This window comes from Lampetra planeri, chromosome 10 (genome assembly GCF_965212315.1).
Source record: "Lampetra planeri chromosome 10, kcLamPlan1.2.h2, whole genome shotgun sequence".
Classification (NCBI taxonomy): domain Eukaryota; kingdom Metazoa; phylum Chordata; class Hyperoartia; order Petromyzontiformes; family Petromyzontidae; genus Lampetra; species Lampetra planeri.
This window is the reverse complement of record NC_136116.1, coordinates 15,481,921-15,499,489: the sequence shown is the minus strand read 5'-3', so window position 1 is coordinate 15,499,489 and position 17,569 is coordinate 15,481,921. Positions and strand designations below refer to the sequence as shown.

The 17,569-nt window shown below is 54.3% G+C and overlaps 1 protein-coding gene across 2 annotated transcripts in view; it reads left to right on the top strand.

Annotated features, from left to right (window-relative positions):
- LOC144721098 (uncharacterized) overlaps positions 1–16,844 on the top strand; it is a 38,978-nt gene extending 22,134 nt beyond the window's left edge. For both annotated transcript variants that reach the window (XM_078598470.1, XM_078598471.1), the window contains 21 exons: positions 488–595; positions 1,597–1,650; positions 1,757–1,810; positions 2,741–2,794; positions 2,970–3,023; positions 4,396–4,503; positions 4,635–4,688; positions 4,970–5,023; positions 5,693–5,854; positions 6,207–6,314; positions 7,545–7,652; positions 8,627–8,680; positions 8,984–9,091; positions 10,077–10,130; positions 10,518–10,625; positions 11,338–11,391; positions 11,903–12,010; positions 12,894–13,107; positions 13,637–13,824; positions 14,437–14,670; positions 15,837–16,844. In XM_078598470.1, coding sequence (XP_078454596.1) covers positions 488–595; positions 1,597–1,650; positions 1,757–1,810; positions 2,741–2,794; positions 2,970–3,023; positions 4,396–4,503; positions 4,635–4,688; positions 4,970–5,023; positions 5,693–5,854; positions 6,207–6,314; positions 7,545–7,652; positions 8,627–8,680; positions 8,984–9,091; positions 10,077–10,130; positions 10,518–10,625; positions 11,338–11,391; positions 11,903–12,010; positions 12,894–13,107; positions 13,637–13,824; positions 14,437–14,670; positions 15,837–15,983 — 2,187 coding nt within the window. In that variant the 3' untranslated portion in view covers positions 15,984–16,844. The remainder of the gene's footprint in view (positions 1–487; positions 596–1,596; positions 1,651–1,756; positions 1,811–2,740; positions 2,795–2,969; positions 3,024–4,395; positions 4,504–4,634; positions 4,689–4,969; positions 5,024–5,692; positions 5,855–6,206; positions 6,315–7,544; positions 7,653–8,626; positions 8,681–8,983; positions 9,092–10,076; positions 10,131–10,517; positions 10,626–11,337; positions 11,392–11,902; positions 12,011–12,893; positions 13,108–13,636; positions 13,825–14,436; positions 14,671–15,836) is intronic.
- The last annotated feature ends 725 nt before the right edge of the window (positions 16,845–17,569 follow it).

Sequence of the window (17,569 nt, the reverse complement as noted above, 5' to 3'; positions counted from 1 at the left end):
AATTTGAAAAAAAATTGGACCGTGACGCCGGCACACAATGACGGACCTTTAACGTGTCGTGTGAAGGTCGAAGGTGCGAAGGATGTTACGGCTAATACACTAGCAGTAATATCCATGGCAGTCGGCCGGTTTACAACCGCGAGCCTCTGCGACAAGCGAGGAACACGCTCCAGCCGGCCCGCGTCACCGCCCCAGCCACGATAGCAGCCACAGCAACTCGGCAGCGCTCCCTGCTCTGGCCAGTATAGTTTAAACCTACACGAGGCCCCGAGCCTTTTCAAGGATACAAGCCTAAAGTTCACTACCTGGGGTGGTGGGAACCTCGGCACCGAGGAGACAAACGTGGCCGGGCAGAGTGCCGTCGGCGCGCCACGCCGTGCGCGTGCCGCGCCGGCAGTGACGGCCGCTGCTCGCCGTGCCCGCCGCGCGTGCCCCAAGAGTTCACGCTTCCCGTTCGTGTTTGCGTGTGTCCGGTGCGTATGTGCAGGGATCCACGGGCCCGTCCGGGCCTCCCGGAGGCCCCGGAGCCCCTGGTGTGCAGGGCATGCCCGGTGAGGGCGGATCGAACGGAATGCCGGGACCCAAGGGAAACCGCGTGAGTCTCCCGCGCGTGCACGAGAGACGCGCGCTCCGCGTTTGGGGGCATCCGCCTCAACCCCGCGGAGGGGCGCCCGCGGGGCGAGGCCCGGGGCACACGCCGTGTGCGTGTGTGACGTGTGTGCGTGTGTGGCGTGTGTGCGTGTGTGGCGTGTGTGCGCGTGTGTGCGTGTGCGTGTGTGTTCGTCCCTGCCCTGATAATTGGTGGGCATCGTGCTGCTGTTGAAGATGGCACCATGTGCGCAGAGCGGCTGTTGTTGAGGCCAGTTACTGGCCCCGTGAACACGGCGCTTTGAGAACGGTTGCCTTTTGCCACGAGGAAAGAGAGTGCCGTGCCACTCGTGAAATAGAAACACGCGAGGGAAAGAGGGAGCAGAGGCGCGCTCGGGCACCCCGCTGCATCGAAGCCAACGCTGCACGGCCACGTGCTTTGGAAACCGCAGCAAAGAACCTGACCACAACTCTAACCACAAAAAAATCTGGTTTTAGCTCTGGACTATTAAGAAAAGATGTCAAAACGTAACGTTTTCTTCAGTGCTTATATATATGAACTACAAAGAGCTAGGAGAGTTACATGCTCTTACCCTGTAGTTCTATACGTTTCTAATAATTTATTCTGCAAGTGTGACATGTAATATGTGCCGTACTCATTACTGGCATTGCCTCCCTCAGCATCGCTGTGCTTGTACGCATTCGAGATCGCTTGAACGTACACATTTGCATGTGTCTGCGTGTGCGTAGACACGAGCGTGTGTGTGTGTGTGTAATGTGCTTACGTATCTCTGTGTGTGTGCGTGCGTGTATCTGTATGTATTTATCTGTGTATCTGTAAGTATTGATCTGTGTGCGTGTCTGTGCGTGCGTGTATCTGTAAGTTTAAATCTGTGTATCTGTAAGTTTAAATCTGTGTATCTGTAAGTATTGATCTGTGTATCTTTAAGTATTGATCTGTGTATCTGTAAGTATTGATCTGTGTGCGTGTCTGTGCGTGCGTGACAGGGCGAGCCTGGCCCCAGTGGCGCTGATGGCGGCCCAGGGAAAGACGGCCCCCGGGTAAGCGCTGCGCCGCCTCGTTTCACGTGGCCTCCACATGGCGCGCACACGAGGCTCTCCTGTTCCCTCCTGCACGTGGCATTAACTGGCATCTGCTGTCTTCCAGGGTCTGACCGGTCCCATTGGTTCCCCCGGAGCAGCTGGGCCAAGTGGGGAGAGGGTGAGTGCGTATGTGTGTGTGCTCGTGCGTATGTGCGTGTGCTCGTGCGTATGTGCGTGTGCTCGTGCGTGTGTGCGTGTGTGTGTGTGCGCGTGCGTGTGTGTGTGTGCTCGTGCGTATGTGCGTGCGTGTGTGTGTGTGCGCGTGCGTATGTGCGTGTGCTCGTGCGTGTGTGCGTGTGCTCGTGCGTATGTGCGTGCGTGTGTGTGTGTGCGTATGTGCGTGTGTGCGTGAGCACAGTGTGGACTTAAAGTCATCACTCGCCACGGCTCTCTGGTGTCGTGCAAAAAAAATAACTCGATTCATTTTTGAGACTTAAAAAAAATAAAAATCCTCACCATCCCACAAGCACAGCTGACTATAACATCACCAGGTACGGAGTTCCACACTGTGAAATCAACTCGGCTCGTGATTGGCCGAGATGAGATTAGACTCTGGGGACAAAGAGCGCCATCGGGGATCTGATTGGAGGAAGGGAGCCGAGTGGCTCGTGAGGTCCGGAGCACTCACGCCCGGGCATTGACGCAGCACCGCTGAGCGTAGGTTCGTATCCCAGCGGCAATCTGTGATGAATGCCTCTCCTTAGGGACAGCAAGTTCACAGTCTCAGCCTGGTCACCAATCACGGAATAAAACCATTACATTTGCTCTTTTCATTAATTCAGTCCATCCCAGCTCTGAGATGTGCACATACAGTCCCAATACTGTACAATGTACGTGATTACTGATCCTGCGATTTAGTCTTCATGGCGTATATTCCAGCGTTGTTGTCCAGAGTTGGGTGAGATCGACCAATGTGACTCGCAAGTAGTTCTGCGGCGTCTTCTTCCAAGCTCACCCCACGACGATCTCAGGATGCTCTGCCGTTGGGAGGGGCTCCGGCGCCGCGAGTGGCCGTGTTGACGCCGCCTTCCCGTTCTCTTCCCCGCAGGGAGAGGGGGGCCCCGGGGGTCCCGCCGGTCCCATCGGCGGCCGTGGATCTCCCGTGAGTGCGCCGCACCGCCACTGATCGACGTTCGCGTGGCGAAAACAACGAACGGCCACAAGCACAGCACGCGCCCAGCACCACAGCGGCACGCTCGTGCACGCGACCGCACGCGCGCTCGCGCACGCTTCCACGCGCGCTCACACGTGATGTCGTCTCGCGTGGTGTTCCGCAGGGTGAGCGCGGAGAGGGAGGCCCCAGCGGTCCATCTGGCTTCGCCGGTCCCTCCGTGAGTCCACGCACGGCCGCACGCGCGCACCAACGCCGCCCCGCAAGTCTGAGTTTGAACGCTCAGTCGCCGGGGTTGCACGGCACCGAGGCTGCTGGGTACAGGAGGTCGTTGTGTTCATCAGCAGTGGTTGACTCTACGTAGTGCACAGAAAGTCCACAGTATTGGAACCCGACAGATGTATCGTTAGCGTTTGGTGGCACACTCACACTCGTGGTGGCAGAGACGATCGACGGAGTGGCAGCCAAATGAGAGAACTCACCAGAGAGGACGCCCAGCGAGGAGGAGACGGAGCGATGGGAGTCGCTCCGTGTGCAGATGGATTGTTGCATCGCAGGGCCATGGGAGGTGGTGACAGCTTCGGGAGGCCATGATGCAGCAGGGAGTAGATCACGGCTAAAGATGAGTATTAGTTTCAATGATCTTGCCACTACGGGACCTTCAAGATCTTCCGCATAATTAAGATAAAAATACAATGCCCCTTTTTTCCAGCTTTTGTTTCTGACTTTACGTTGAGTCAAAATCGTAGAGAAGTAGCTGACACCGCCTCAACAGGGACTGCTCAGCCACACTGCTCAGTTACTCTCCTGCTGTTGGCTCACGAGCTTGAGATTCGGATGCCGGGGGTTTGAAAACAAGCTCAAGAGGCAGCGCCGAGCGTCATCAATGAAATGACTCTCGGGCACACAAGTCATTTGTGAGTGATCTGCGAGTGATTTGTGAGTGATCTCTGATTGGTGAGTGATCTGTGAATGCGCCTGCCATCCACGGCAGTGACGGCAGTGTGCCGGGTAGATTAGTCAATGGGGTTTAGACTGCCCACACATTCACGACGAATCACGGTGTCATGTGCGGCATGAGCAGTGCGTCGGATAGCATATCATGCACAGCACTGCTATGCTGCGTTTAATGCCGCCAATTGAACATTAAACTGTCCTTATTTAAAGTGCGATTGGGAATCGTAGCGCGCAATAAAGCGTATTGAGCCATTCTAATTCACGTTCAGGGTCCTTGCGGTCAAGGTAAATACACCCAAGACTCAAAGAGGTTCTTGTTGTGCAGGCGACAACTCCGAAAATCCTTGTCCCAGCCACAGCATTATGATATCAAACTGGACAGGAGAATGTTCCTATCAGGTGATACTCTCCAGGATTGCGTTCACAGCTGCCATGCTGGTTTCTCCTGTGGGAGTGAAACGACTCCCGTTGGTTGTGCTCACGCAGCGGCTGTACAAGACGAACGTCGTATTAGTATCACATCACATCCGTTCCGTACATCTGACGCACGTGCTCCGAGCATGCACCCGCTCGTCCCCGCCCCGCGCGTTCGCGGAGCTAACCGCGCTCCGCCCCGCGTGCGAACCTCTCCCCAGGGTCTGGACGGACTGCCCGGTGGCAAGGGAGAGCCGGGAGAGACCGGAGCCCGCGGAGAGTCGGGGGCGGCCGGCCCAGGCGGCCCCGCAGGAGGCGCCGGTTCCGCGGTAAGAGGCGCGGAACGGAGCGCGGCGGCGGCGGCGTCGCTCGCCGGCTTGTCGGGGCCCCACGCCAATTACGACAGGCGAGAGTGCGGCTGTCTCTGTGGCTGAGTGTCGTTCTGCGTGTCCCCCCGCAGGGTCCTGCCGGACCAGCCGGTCCCAAGGGCGATCGCGGTCCTTCTGGCCCAGGGGTGAGAACCTCCTCCTCCCTTGTACCCGCACACAGCTCCTCATCACCCTCGACATGGCTCCTCACCCCCCCCCCCCGTCTCGACCTCCCACTCCTCGACCCTCCTCCTGCTCTGCCTTCGCAACCTCGAGAGAGGAAGAAAGCAGTTGCATTTATTATACTGCTCTTCCAGTCGGTGGCTTGTCTTCATTTGTATGTTTTCTGTAAGTGCAGTAGCGATTAGCAATGAGGTGTGTGGTTGTTTACCGGCGTGCCTGTGTGCCTGTGTGTGTGTGTGTGCAGGGTGTATCTGGATTCCCCGGCGCTGCCGGTCGCGTGGGCGCTGCTGGCCCCGTTGTGAGTAGCCGAGCCACTCCCTCGCAGTGATCCCACTCGGCGTGACGTCGCCCTCACTGGCAGAGGCGGCGCAGGGGGGGAAGTGACATTATTGCGATGTCGGTGGACGGATGCAGTGGGTAGATTTGGGATGCATACATTGGGACATCTGAGTGCTGCACTGATGTCTCCACCTGTTCAGGAGCACACCTGCGGACTCCTGCGGTAGCATCCCTGACGCACTCGTTACAGGACGGCGCTCCTTCACAAAGTGCCGCCCTCTATCGAACATTTACTCGAAAGCTCTTTACCACGTGGCCGCTGAAACCCAAGCTTCTAGCCCACACACTAATGTGGATTGAATGGACATCAACTAAGACTGCAGCAGTCTTTAGTGGAGGGATGCTTCTTGTTGAATCGGAGAGCAGTTTGCAATTTCACGTTCCTCGATGTAACCGGTATTGGCCAAACATCTCAAAGTTGAAATATTATTCTCAAATAACTCAATTGGCATCACACGTAACAATATCGCCCCCTACTGCAGACACTGAGACTCGGCGAAGCTTTCCTGGGTAAACAAATAACAACAAATAACAACGAGCTGTCTTCAGGAGCCTCAGCGCCATGCAGATGACAGCAGGAGCCACGGAGGGCGCTGCGAGCAGTACTGATGCTGCCGCCTCTGTGCAGGGAAACCCCGGGCCACCCGGCCCCTCCGGCCCCGATGGCAAGGAGGGCACCAAGGGCCCTCGCGGAGAGACCGGGCCCCCAGGAAGCACGGGAGCGCCAGGCCCTGCAGGAGTCACAGGCCCCTCGGGCGAGAAGGGAGCGCCCGGAGACGACGGCTCCGTGGTGAGTGCCGCCCTGGAGCGGCCCGCTCCGCGCGGCTCTCCGTCGTCACGGCGACGCTCACGGAAAACCGCATCGACACACCACGCGACGAACCTGCAATCAAGTCCGTGGCCACACTGCATCGGAAGAATGCTTCAGGGCCGCTCACGTCGTTTACGTTAATCGTTAATCACGTGCACTTTGTTTTACTCTTAAATCATCCGTCGCTCCTCGACGCGCCAAATAGCGAAGTGTGCGCTGTGAGGAATGAAGCCGGCAGAACCACCGCGCATCAGTGTGCCGACGCGCAAAGCGCTGGCACGCGTGCGTGATTGTGCATAATCTGTGTGCGTGTGTGTGCGCGCGCACGTAGGGAGCGGAAGGTTCCCCCGGCCCCTCGGGATTGGCTGGTAGCCGTGGTGTCGTGGGTCTGCCCGGACAGCGTGGAGAGAGGGGATTCAATGGCCCTGCTGGTCCCGCGGTGAGTGCCGGTCACCGCACCTACAGTGCCGTCCGCACGCAGCAAGTCGACGCTCTCGCGTAGGGAGCGGCGGATGACCCCCACCAGGCCGTGTCATTCGTACACACAGCTCCTTCCTCTCCTTCACCAGTCGACGTTGATCCAGCCTCGTAGAACCCCTTGTCTTGCTCTCCCAGCCGTGCGTTCACATGACTTCATTGCCAATTATAAACTTGCTTTAGCCACAAGGGGAAGTTACTGAAAGGCACTCTTGTGATGATCAGGTGGTATGTGACCAATGTGACATCATGACCCACGGCCATGGCAACTCAGCACTTGCTTAAACTGTAGCACTTTAGATGATTTTCCCCATGGTGTGATCGTAAACCTCATTGGCAAGTTACTGAGCTGTGGATATTCAGGGACGCCAAGAACATGGATCATACTTACAAGGCTATTCCACATTTAAACTCTGCACAACTGACATTTAACCATCGAATGTGATGCGGCAAAGGCTCCGAATGAGATTCCCATTGTGAATTCCGTTGTAAATTCCTTGCAAGGTCATGTCCGTGGTGTGAATACATGTTATGACCGTTATTACCTAAGCTTGCTTCACTTTGCAGTTACCACACAACAAAATAATTTCAGACGCCCTGTGGAAACTCTCAGGGTTAATCCCTTTCAATGTGATTAAGTGATTATTTGACTTGTTAGGAAGTATCACTATAGTGGTTATGACAGTGTACCTGAACCAGTTCTTGGCAATGCCCAAATTGATTCAGTGCCAAGTGAGTGGACGGTGCGGTGTAAACACCGCACCGTCAAGCGGCGCTGGGGCCTGGTGCTGGCCACAGCGCCCTGCCGTGCGCCACGCGGGCCTTGCCGCCGCAGTGTGCCTCACCTCGAGTCTCAATGGGGCGGGGGGGGGGGGGGTTCTCCGCATGCCCTGGTGACATCATCCCCATTATGGTGGGGAATGGCATTTGCGGTGCGTCGTGGGTGCTTGTGTGTGTGTGTGTGCGTGCGTGGTTAGCGCTACGCTGCGCTACGAAGCCGGCGACCCGAGTTCGATTCTCGCTCATGGCCAACACCGGTGACAATTATCTGAACCGGTCTTGGGCCTCCCCTAGGTCGACTCAGCCTCAAATGAGTACCCGGTGCCTTCGTAGGTGCTACTCGCTAACAGCACTTGCCCAAACTGTCTGTTAAGGCTATACGGGGGATATTTGTCTTTGTGCGTGTGTGCAGGGAGAGTCTGGCAAGCAAGGTACCGTCGGCCCGAGCGGAGAGAGGGGGTCAGCCGGTCCCGCCGGTGCCATGGGCTCCGCAGGATCCCCCGGTGACAGTGGCCGTGACGTGAGTGTTCCCAGCATAGGCCGAGCGAGCCGGGGTCAAGCAGTGTCACGGGGGTCAAACGGTGTTATCGGGGACAAACGGTGTCACCGGGGTCAAACGGTGTCACCAGGGTCAAACGGTATCACCGGGGTCAAACGGTGTCACCAGGGTCAAAAGGTGTCACCAGGGTCAAAAGGTGTCACCGGGTCAAACGGTATCACCGGGGTCAAACGGTGTCACCAGGGTCAAAAGGTGTCACCGGGTCAAATTGTGTCGCCGGGGTCAAACTGTGTCGCCGGGTTCACGTATAGCGGTTGCCTCCGTTGGCACTGCTGAGCCAATGCTGAGAGTTTTACGTCCCTTTGGTGGGGGACCAGTCCCAGCAAAATATCTCCATTGGGGACTTCTCACCCGCGTGGACCAGCTGATTAGGTGGACTTGTTTCACTGGCTTCGGAGACGTGGGCCCTGGCTGGAATTTGAACTTGTCTCCTTTCAACGGAGAGCTTTCAGCTCAACCAAATGAACTAATTAGCGTGGGGTTGACTAACACCATGCCAGCAGAGCGTGCGTATGTTTGTAGATTCCTGTAAAACGCTGGCAACTGTCACGGGGCCACCTCAGATTGTTTAAGCAGCTGTAATACTTTCTCAGCCAGAGTAAGGTTGAAAACTGTTGGTTAAATTAATTCGTAAAGAGTACCCCAGGTTATAAATCTGTGATGTTATGTTGCTATTCGAGTGCCTAATTAACACTAATTACCAGATGAATAAAATAAAATAAATGTATCTAGCAAATAAAGTCAAGTAAATGCAGATACTGTACAGAACACATTTATCATGACATTTATAATTTTCATATCTCTAAGGATAATACAGCATGTGAACATCTGAAATATAACCCTTTTTAATGTAATGACAGTCAACTTACACTTGGAGTGATCGCGATGGTGACCCGCACACGTGTGTGGCTGTGCCACTCTGACCGTGCGTTCAGGGCGCTGCTGGAGCTGATGGTCTGCCAGGACGTGATGGACCTCAAGGGCCAAAGGTGCAGCACCAGACACTCACCCACCCACTCACTCACTCACCCACTCACTCACTCACTCACTCACCACTCACTCATTATTGTTGGTTGTGGTGTTGCCGATGGTATTGTTAGCGCTACAGATAATGTCGCTGCTGTTGGTAGTTGCGTTGGCCTTTGTGTTGGTGGCATGGGTGGTGGAGATAAGGGTGGAGGTGTTCATGGTGGCGGTGGCGACGATGGGGGCGGTGCGGGTGGGGGCGGCGCGTCGGCCGGGAGGGTGACGGTGTGTGTGGTGTCGTGGTTGCCGTGTTACCGTGAGTGCAGGGAGACCGTGGCCCCCCTGGCAATGCCGGCCCCGCTGGAGCCCCGGGGGCATCTGGCCCTAGCGGCCAGGCAGGCTCACCAGGCCGCACTGGGGAGAGGGGAGACGTTGTAAGGACTCGCGTGGAGCATACACAGTCGCACACACACACGCACACGCACTCACACACACGCACACGCTCGCACGCACGCACTCGCACGCACTCACACACAGTCGCACGCACACACACAGGCACTGGGACTGCCCTGCCCTGTCCAGCGTCACCTCTGCCTGTAGCTCCCACTCTCTCCTGGGTCTGCAATCCTGCGCGGTGCCCTGATAATTTAATACATCAATCGGTTCCTTTATTTAGAAAGACAAGAGCCCATCGGAACTAAAATTTTCATTTCAATGCTTTCAACGCCGGTTGAAAGCGTTAGCAATGCATTAACTGCATGCGCCCTCTGTAAGAAGGGATCACGATAACTCTCGTACAAAATGATTCAGCACCAACGGACTTTAGTATCCAGTTGTGTTGCTTTAAGGAGCTTGCCAAAAAAAAGTTGCCCCAATTGATCAAAGGGTCGCCCCAATCGTTGAGACAAAGTTCAGCGCTAAATGCACGCGGCCTGGCCTCCTGGCCCTGCCGGCCTGGCCTCCCGGGCCTGACGGCTTCGGCCCGTCTCCCTCCCCACCCTCCCCCGTCTCCCTCCCACCCTCCCCCGTCGGCAGCGACGGGATCCGAGCCGCGTGCCTCATCACGGCCTAGGCCTTGAGACGCTGTGGCTTCTAGCTCCTTGCGCGAGCACCTCTGCTATCGCTAATTAAATACTTCCGAGGACAACTGCGTGTTGGAAAGCGTGACTTCAGAACCTGTGCCTAAGCGTGATGTATCCTCCTTTATTTTAGGGAGAGCTGGGTCGTGAAAGTAATACAGTGCATGTGCAATAAAAGATTGAAAAAAATAACAACAATGTATAAGGTCAAAATATCAAACAATGCAGATACAACTCTTAAACGACATTTGATAGTCAGCAAAGAACTGTGTGTGCTGTGCTGGTGGTGCGGAGTGTGTGTTGAGCCGGTCGCTGCATCTAACCTCCCGTGTGCCTGCAGGGCCCCGCAGGGCCATCCGGACCTGCCGGCCCACCTGGACCCCGTGGCCCCGTGGTAGGTGGCACTTCCACGTGACACAGCTCACTCACGCGTTGACACACGCCACACACGTGCGCAACGCCACACGTCTCACAACGCATCCACCACGTGGTCACGCTCGTGGTCGCGCATTCACACGAATTGACTTTCACAAACTCAACACGCGCAGAGTCACGCACGCACCAAGGTGGGCACTGCCATCTGCAACATGAACAACACGATTTCATAAATCGTGCACGCAGTTGTGCACTCGCTCTCACAGTGACATATAATACGTAACCCAAAACACAATCGATCGCACTTGCACACAACTTGATAAATCACGAATGCACGCTCTCCCGCACAACACAGGCTCTCACACGTGTCATCACGCACACGATCAAATTGTTTCGTGCCGTGCAGGGCCCCTTGGGCGGCTTGGGAGAGCGAGGGGAGGGCGGCGCAGCAGGAGAGAGAGGACACAAGGGCCACCGTGGATTCGCCGGTCTTCCTGGCCCACCAGGCCCACCCGTAAGCCACAGACACACACACACACTCACATACACACACACACACCACACACACACTCACATACACACACATCACACACACACTCACATACACACACACATACACACACACAGGCACACACAGACACACACACACACAGACACACACACACAGCCACCATATATTCTGTACAACTACCGCGAATTCATTGCAAATATATCAAATTATATATTTCGTATACCTCATTATTTTTTTCATCATCATCATCATCATATATTAGGCTTCAATAATGGTGATCTCTCATGTCATAATGTCTATATTCATTATCCTTTTTTCAAGATCAAGCAAGTACATTGACCAGAATTTTTCCTCTACATATCTGTAATTGGCACCACCTATGTCATCGTTACCAGCAGCGTCCATTCCAGACCCCTTCAAGCTGAATGGCTGTCCGTGTCGGCACGACCATAGCTGCGTTCCGAGCGGCCGGAACGCACCCACCGGCTGTAGTTTTCCCCGCGTTGTTTTTCGACGTTCCTCTTCGGTTTTCGCCATGTGCCGCACCGCGTGCCGTGGCCACCGCGTCTCACCGGCAGGGAGTCGCTCTGCCATCGTGCCGCGTGCCGCCACGTTCGCACCGTCACCGCCGCCGCAGTGAACGGTCTTGTGAGTAAACGCACCGCCAAAGGAACTAACCACTCGTGTCTGTGTGCAACCTCCTCCTCCCGACCAGGGCTTGAGCGGAGAGAGCGGCACGCCCGGCCCCGCGGGCCCTGCTGGAGCGAGGGTGAGTGCACGCTGCGATGCAGCAGCGAGGTCCCCCGTTATAGAATCGTGTAAATAGGAGAATCCTCCGAATTGATGAACTCGGAGGACCAATAAAGTAAATGTGATTGTCTAAACTACAGAGTGACGTTGCCGACAGGCACTTTTTGTTTGGCCAGCTAAAAGGGGCTAAGTTAGCGCAGCAAGGGCTCTAGAGCAGAGAGGTTGATGTCGTGCCAGGAGGAGCTGTAGCGTAGTGGACTTGCCACTGGAGTCAAGCTCAGCCTCGAAAGAGGGGCCTGCTGACTTATGCTACTGGGAAGCGGGGGGGCAGCCGTCGGCACCGCCATCACGAGAGGGTGACTCTCACCAAACCAGGGGTGGCAGCACTTCGACAACGCTCATCTCACCGCCGAGATCGTGCTGGGTCAATGCCACTGTTGTGTTGCTGATATTCAGAGAGGCCATCAGGAATCGCAGCCCCTGGCGATGTTTGTTGAGGATGTGCGTGCCTCTGCACATGCGTCCTGCAGGGTCCCGTTGGTGGCGCTGGTTCCCACGGTAAGGATGGTGCCAATGGTGCTCCTGGTCCTCTCGGTCCTGCCGGCCCCCGTGGACGCAACGGAGAAGCTGGTGCCGCCGTGAGTGCCCCCACATCTGCACTCCATCAACTGCCAGACGGTTTATCCGCCGTGTATTATCCAGCCAAGCAATCCAAAAATCAAACTAATAGGCCAACAACTTTCAAGTTCATCCACCTTTGAACCCTCCTACCAGCTCACCCATCAGCCCATGCATGAATTCATCCATCATGAACCCACCTATCTGCTCTCATTGGCCACCCACGCATTGGCCCATACACAAAACCTTCAATATTCCTTTCAATATCTAATACATCTACCAACCCGTATGCTGAGTTGGTTATCCCCACCCCCAACTAGCAGCTCACCCACCTCCTAAACCCACGTACCAACCTCGTCAGCAGCCAACGCATGCAAGCATACCCACTCTCACTGCTTGGCGCAGAAGTCCTCATTGATGACAGTCACGGCAGATAGACTGTCGATGGCAATTTTCTACTTTTGAAATAAGTTTTTCAGTTATTCCCTCACCACAGCAATTGATTAATTATTAATGGGCAGCCAATGTTAAAAGTTGTACGTGATTGTGAGCGACCTCATCTGGATGGCTGCCGTCCCATAATATTGCATGCAACTGACTGCCATATGTGAAAATAACATTTCTGCAGCGAGTATCATCTACAACAGAAGGTAACATTGCACACTCAGATCGAATGACAGGAGGTGGATGTGTTTAACCCTGTACGGCACTGGACCGTTCGGATCGGAGTCAACCAGCCCCTGTCGGTGGTCATCAGACAAGTGACAAGCGTAACGCAGGGCCGCGCATAGCGAAACGCGCGCTACGCGTACGCAACACGCGCCACGCGTGCACAACGCGTGCCCGACGCGTACACAACACGCGTGCCCGACGCTTTCCCGACGCTTGTTTGTGCCCCGGCAGGGTCCCCCCGGTCCCCCCGGCCCCCCAGGACCCCCGTCCGGAGGCTTCGCCGCCGACGAGGCTCAGAACCAGGGCGAGCGCAATCTCGAGCTGGAGGCCTCCATCAGCTCCCTGAATGTGCGCGTGGAGAACATGGTGAGCCCCGACGGCTCGCAGAAGAACCCGGCACGCACCTGCCGCAACCTCAAGCTGTGCTACCCCGACCTGCCCAGCGGTGCGTAGCCCCCACCCCACCATGCCACCCCCACCCCTCCCCCCACCCACCCCCCACCCCGCACCCCCACCCCGCACCGCGCCACCCAGGCGCATCGACACGCCGCAGCGGCCCGAGGCAGCATGCACACGCGGTGTGGTGCAAGGTGAGTCAATGATTCGTCTAGAAAGCAATGGCGGTAAACGTACATGTTCGTGCCTGCAGAGGTTTTATCAAATAGTGCAAATGACCGTTATACAGCTATGTGCAGCATTAATTGTAGAAAAGTTAAAACGTGACTTGGTAAAAAATGACTAATTTAAATAATATTTTAATATAATGGAGTAACTAAACGTAGATTTCCCAATCATAAATTAACTTGAAAGTCTTTTGATAATACAAAGGTTTAACTGGGCAATTGCAGTAAGCTAGTAAAATTCTCAACACCTTACCTCCATCACGTGCCGCCTTCACTTACCACCATTCAAATATTCCACACGCGGCATTGTCGCCCCTGCTGTGGCATAACGGTGCCCTCTTGTCCCATCAGGCTTGTACTGGATTGACCCCAACGAGGGCTCCAAGTCGGACGCCATCCAGGTTTGGTGCAACATGGAGACGGGAGAGAGCTGCATGAACGCCGACAATCCCAGCATCGCGCGCAAGAACTGGTGGCTCAAGGCCAGCGGCAGCAAGAAGCACGTCTGGTTCGGAGTCACGATGAGCCCAGATGCCCAGGTCATTGCTGCTGCCTCCAGACACAGACACACACACAACCCACTTGGTAATGGCGCAGAGCACACGCGATGCTGCTGCTGCTGCTTCAGAGGTGCGGGGGTGGCATTTGCTAATGGGAAACAGCAGGAAGGACATCAACGCGGGTTGGTAACATGGAGAAATGGCTCTTCTCGTGGTCCTCCAGTGTGTGCCCTCGTCATTTGTACACCATGGCTCAATAGTCATTCAGCTCTCTTCGTCCATTTAGTTTGAAAAATGCAGAAGCAAGAGCTTGCTCCTTTGACTTTTTGAAGAGGTTAATTAGGGAGGTTGACTCATTAATTGATCAAACATTTTAGTTGCTGCCTGGGCTTGATTCCTGGCAATATGCATCAGTGTAAATTGGTATCTCAACCTGGCCTTAGTCTCACCTAGGTTATCTGATCCTACAATGAGGACTTGGTTCCAAGTGTCCGTAAATTCCATACTCGTTTCCGGGTGGCCTTATCACCCATCCGTGGGCTGATGCGGGCTTAGATTTTCAAACAGCGCATGCCTCCAAAGTTTGTGCGTCCTTGCCAACGAGAGGGTAACTGTTTAATCGAGCGAATGATTTCCCCCTGTTGTGCACAGTTCACGTACGGAGAAGACAGCCACAGCACGGAGATCCAGCTCACGTTCCTGCGCCTCTTCTCCACGGAGGCCTCCCAGAAGATCACGTATCACTGCAAGAACAGCGTGGCCTACCAGAACGGAGCCGCTGGGAACCTGCAGCAGGCGCTGCTGCTGCAAGGCTCCAACGAGATGGAAATCCGTGCCGAGGGCAACTCCAAGTTGGCCTACTCTGTGCTGGAAGACGGTTGCACCGTAAGTGCCTGCACCACACGGCGTGCCTACACGCTGGCAAAAACAAACATCCACCGTACAGAGTGAACAGACTGTAGGGGAAAGTGCTGTTAGCTAGCACCTATGAAGGCCGGAATGGCACAGGAGGGCGTGGGTGGCCAGCACCATGCACGGCTACTTTCGTCTCCCTAGTGTTCACATTTACACATCGCACCAAGTACTCATTTGAGGGTGAGTCGACCTAGGGGAGGCCCAGGATCGGTTTAGATATTCGTCGCCAGGTTCGTAGCACCGCGCACATGCACACTCACACCACACTCAGAATAAGCTAAATAAAACTTGTGCGTTCTACATATTTGGCCAAATGTATTCGCTATAGTCACAGGCAGCCACATTCGTAAACACGCAGGTACCACTCTACGACACGGTGTCACAGGCAGGCACGCCCACCCTCTCACACGCATCGCACACAGCCTCACTAGACAAACGTTGGCATGCGTAGCCGCACACACAACTCAGCACAGCGCCACACGTCAAGTACCCTACGTGGGTATACTCTACACCCTCAAACTCATTACAGCCTCGTACACTCATAGTCACACACGCTTGACAATGTGATGTTATTCAGTTATCTTTTCACGTAAATGTGTACATGGACAGCCCTTTTGTCAATCCACCGCTGGACAAAGGCCTCCCCATGCCGTTCGGTTTGCAGGGGCATTTGTTCCCAGACTTCACCATGCTGGTCAGTGCACGGTGGCAAAGGTGGCAGCACAGCTGCGCAGCACAACGCTAGTACATTTGGGTGCAGTCTGGGTGATGAAGTACGAGGCCAAAGTGAACACAGCAGCGCGTTGTGTTTGTCAGTCTGTGCTGCTGTTGTTGTTGTCGACGCAGCCCACCGGTGGCACGTTCCCTGCTTGTAGCAGAGGCTCACGGTTCGAATCCAGCAGCCGCCCTGATTAATACTGCCGGAGTAATGACCATAATGATACACGGCGTCTGCTTCACGGTGGATGTTACCAATCATCGGGGTCCAAATTTGCTAAATTCAAAAGTGATACCACACATTGCTCAATTGGGGTTATACACAGCAGCAATCATCGCCGACTAACGGCTCCTTGCAACTTGACCGTGAGTGTGTAAGGAGGCTCTAAGAGTGCGTGCGCCTTTGCTCCTGTTCACAGATGCACACCGGCCAGTGGGGCAAGACGGTGATTGAGTACAGAACACCCAAGACCAGCCGTCTGCCTATTGTGGACATCGCACCCAAGGATGTGGGTGGCCCCGATCAGGAGTTTGGTGTAGATATTGGCCCAGTTTGCTTCCTGTAAAAGGACACAGCCCTCTGTACACATCTCCAGAACTGCTGCACTGAAATGGTGATTCCTGTCCAGAAACGGTCCATCCACCCGCTTGCATTTTGGATTTCATTGTGAACAAGGAGCGTTCATCTACCCCGCAGAAGCCAGCGCAAGGTGGTTTCAGCTGACGCTAGTGCTTCAAGTGCCAGAAGTTTCCACGTAATGTTTACACCCGGTCGTGCTTTGTGCCTGTTGCGTTTTTGAGTCTCGTTAAGGTTGCCCAAAGCACGTCGATGGGGAGTATAGTCGTGTGTAATGTACACGGATCTTAACCTGCTCGGATTGGAGGTGCTACTTCAAAGCGTCCTCACAGATGCAGCTACCTCAGTCAACAAAGAAAACATTCAAGCTATTCAGAGGGTCCCTGTGGCACTACAAACACGAGGGTTCTAGACCAACAGTGCTGACAATTGCAGAACTCGGAGAATGCGTTTGGTGCTATTTCAGGTGCTTAGTCGGCCTGTAGTCCGACCTCCTGCATGTAAACAAAGTCGATGCCATTTTATTTACCACTTTCCCATGTTTTCCAAAATGTGGCCTGTGGATGACTGATTTACGTTTTTTACTCTCCTGTCGACCAATTATTTGAAGAGGACAATGATGGACACTTTCGGGGCATAAACACTAAAGTATTTACCAAATTTAGATTGAGAAGAAAAGTAATGTCAATTTCCAAACCATTGTTAAATTAAATTGAAATAACTATCCCTTGCAATATCATCTCTCTACACAAGATGTTTCTCCCATTGTCTTATTTGTATTGAGTTCGTGTGTTTAATTCCATTAATGTTAACCAAATCTGGGATGTCAATAAAAAAATAATAAAGAAAACTGTAAATTTGAGCGGTGTTTTATTCTGGAATGACAGTTGTTTGTTGATGCATCATTTCCATCTCCATTAAAGCTCCTTACCGCGCCTCGCTCATCATCAACACATTTTACGTATCACGCTGGAGATCAGCAATTCTGAGCATCACCCATGGGTGGCAGCGGTCACTCTTCTGTGCGACCAAAGCCAGAAGCTTGCATCCCATTCCTGACCTGGGCGCCTCTCTGTGTGCAGCGTGTACGTTCTCGCCATGGTCTGCGTGGGTTTCCTCCAGGCTCTCCGTTTTCTTACCGTAGCTACGACAAGAATACCTGCAAATTATTCAAGTGGGGGGATACGTAGCGATATCACCACCCTACTGTGAAAACCTGGCAGGACCAGCCTGAAAACGAATATTGAGGCGGTCGTGGGTAAACAAACGTAGGCATACTAATATGCACACATTCTCAAAGATGCTAAGATAAATATACGAATAGCGCTTTGAAGTCTGAACCACCTGGTTAGCTTAAAGAACTTTACATTCTGAAGGAAAAACGGGAGGACCCGGAGGAAAATGCACGCGACCACGGGGAGAGAGAGAGACACGCACACTCCAAATATACAGCAGCAGCAGGCGTCAGGGTCGAGATGGAACCCACGGCCTCCTGTACACCATGCGAGGTAGTTAACATCTCCTAGCCACCGTGGCATTAACAATACGCTTCCAAGAAGCACTGAGGCTTATAGC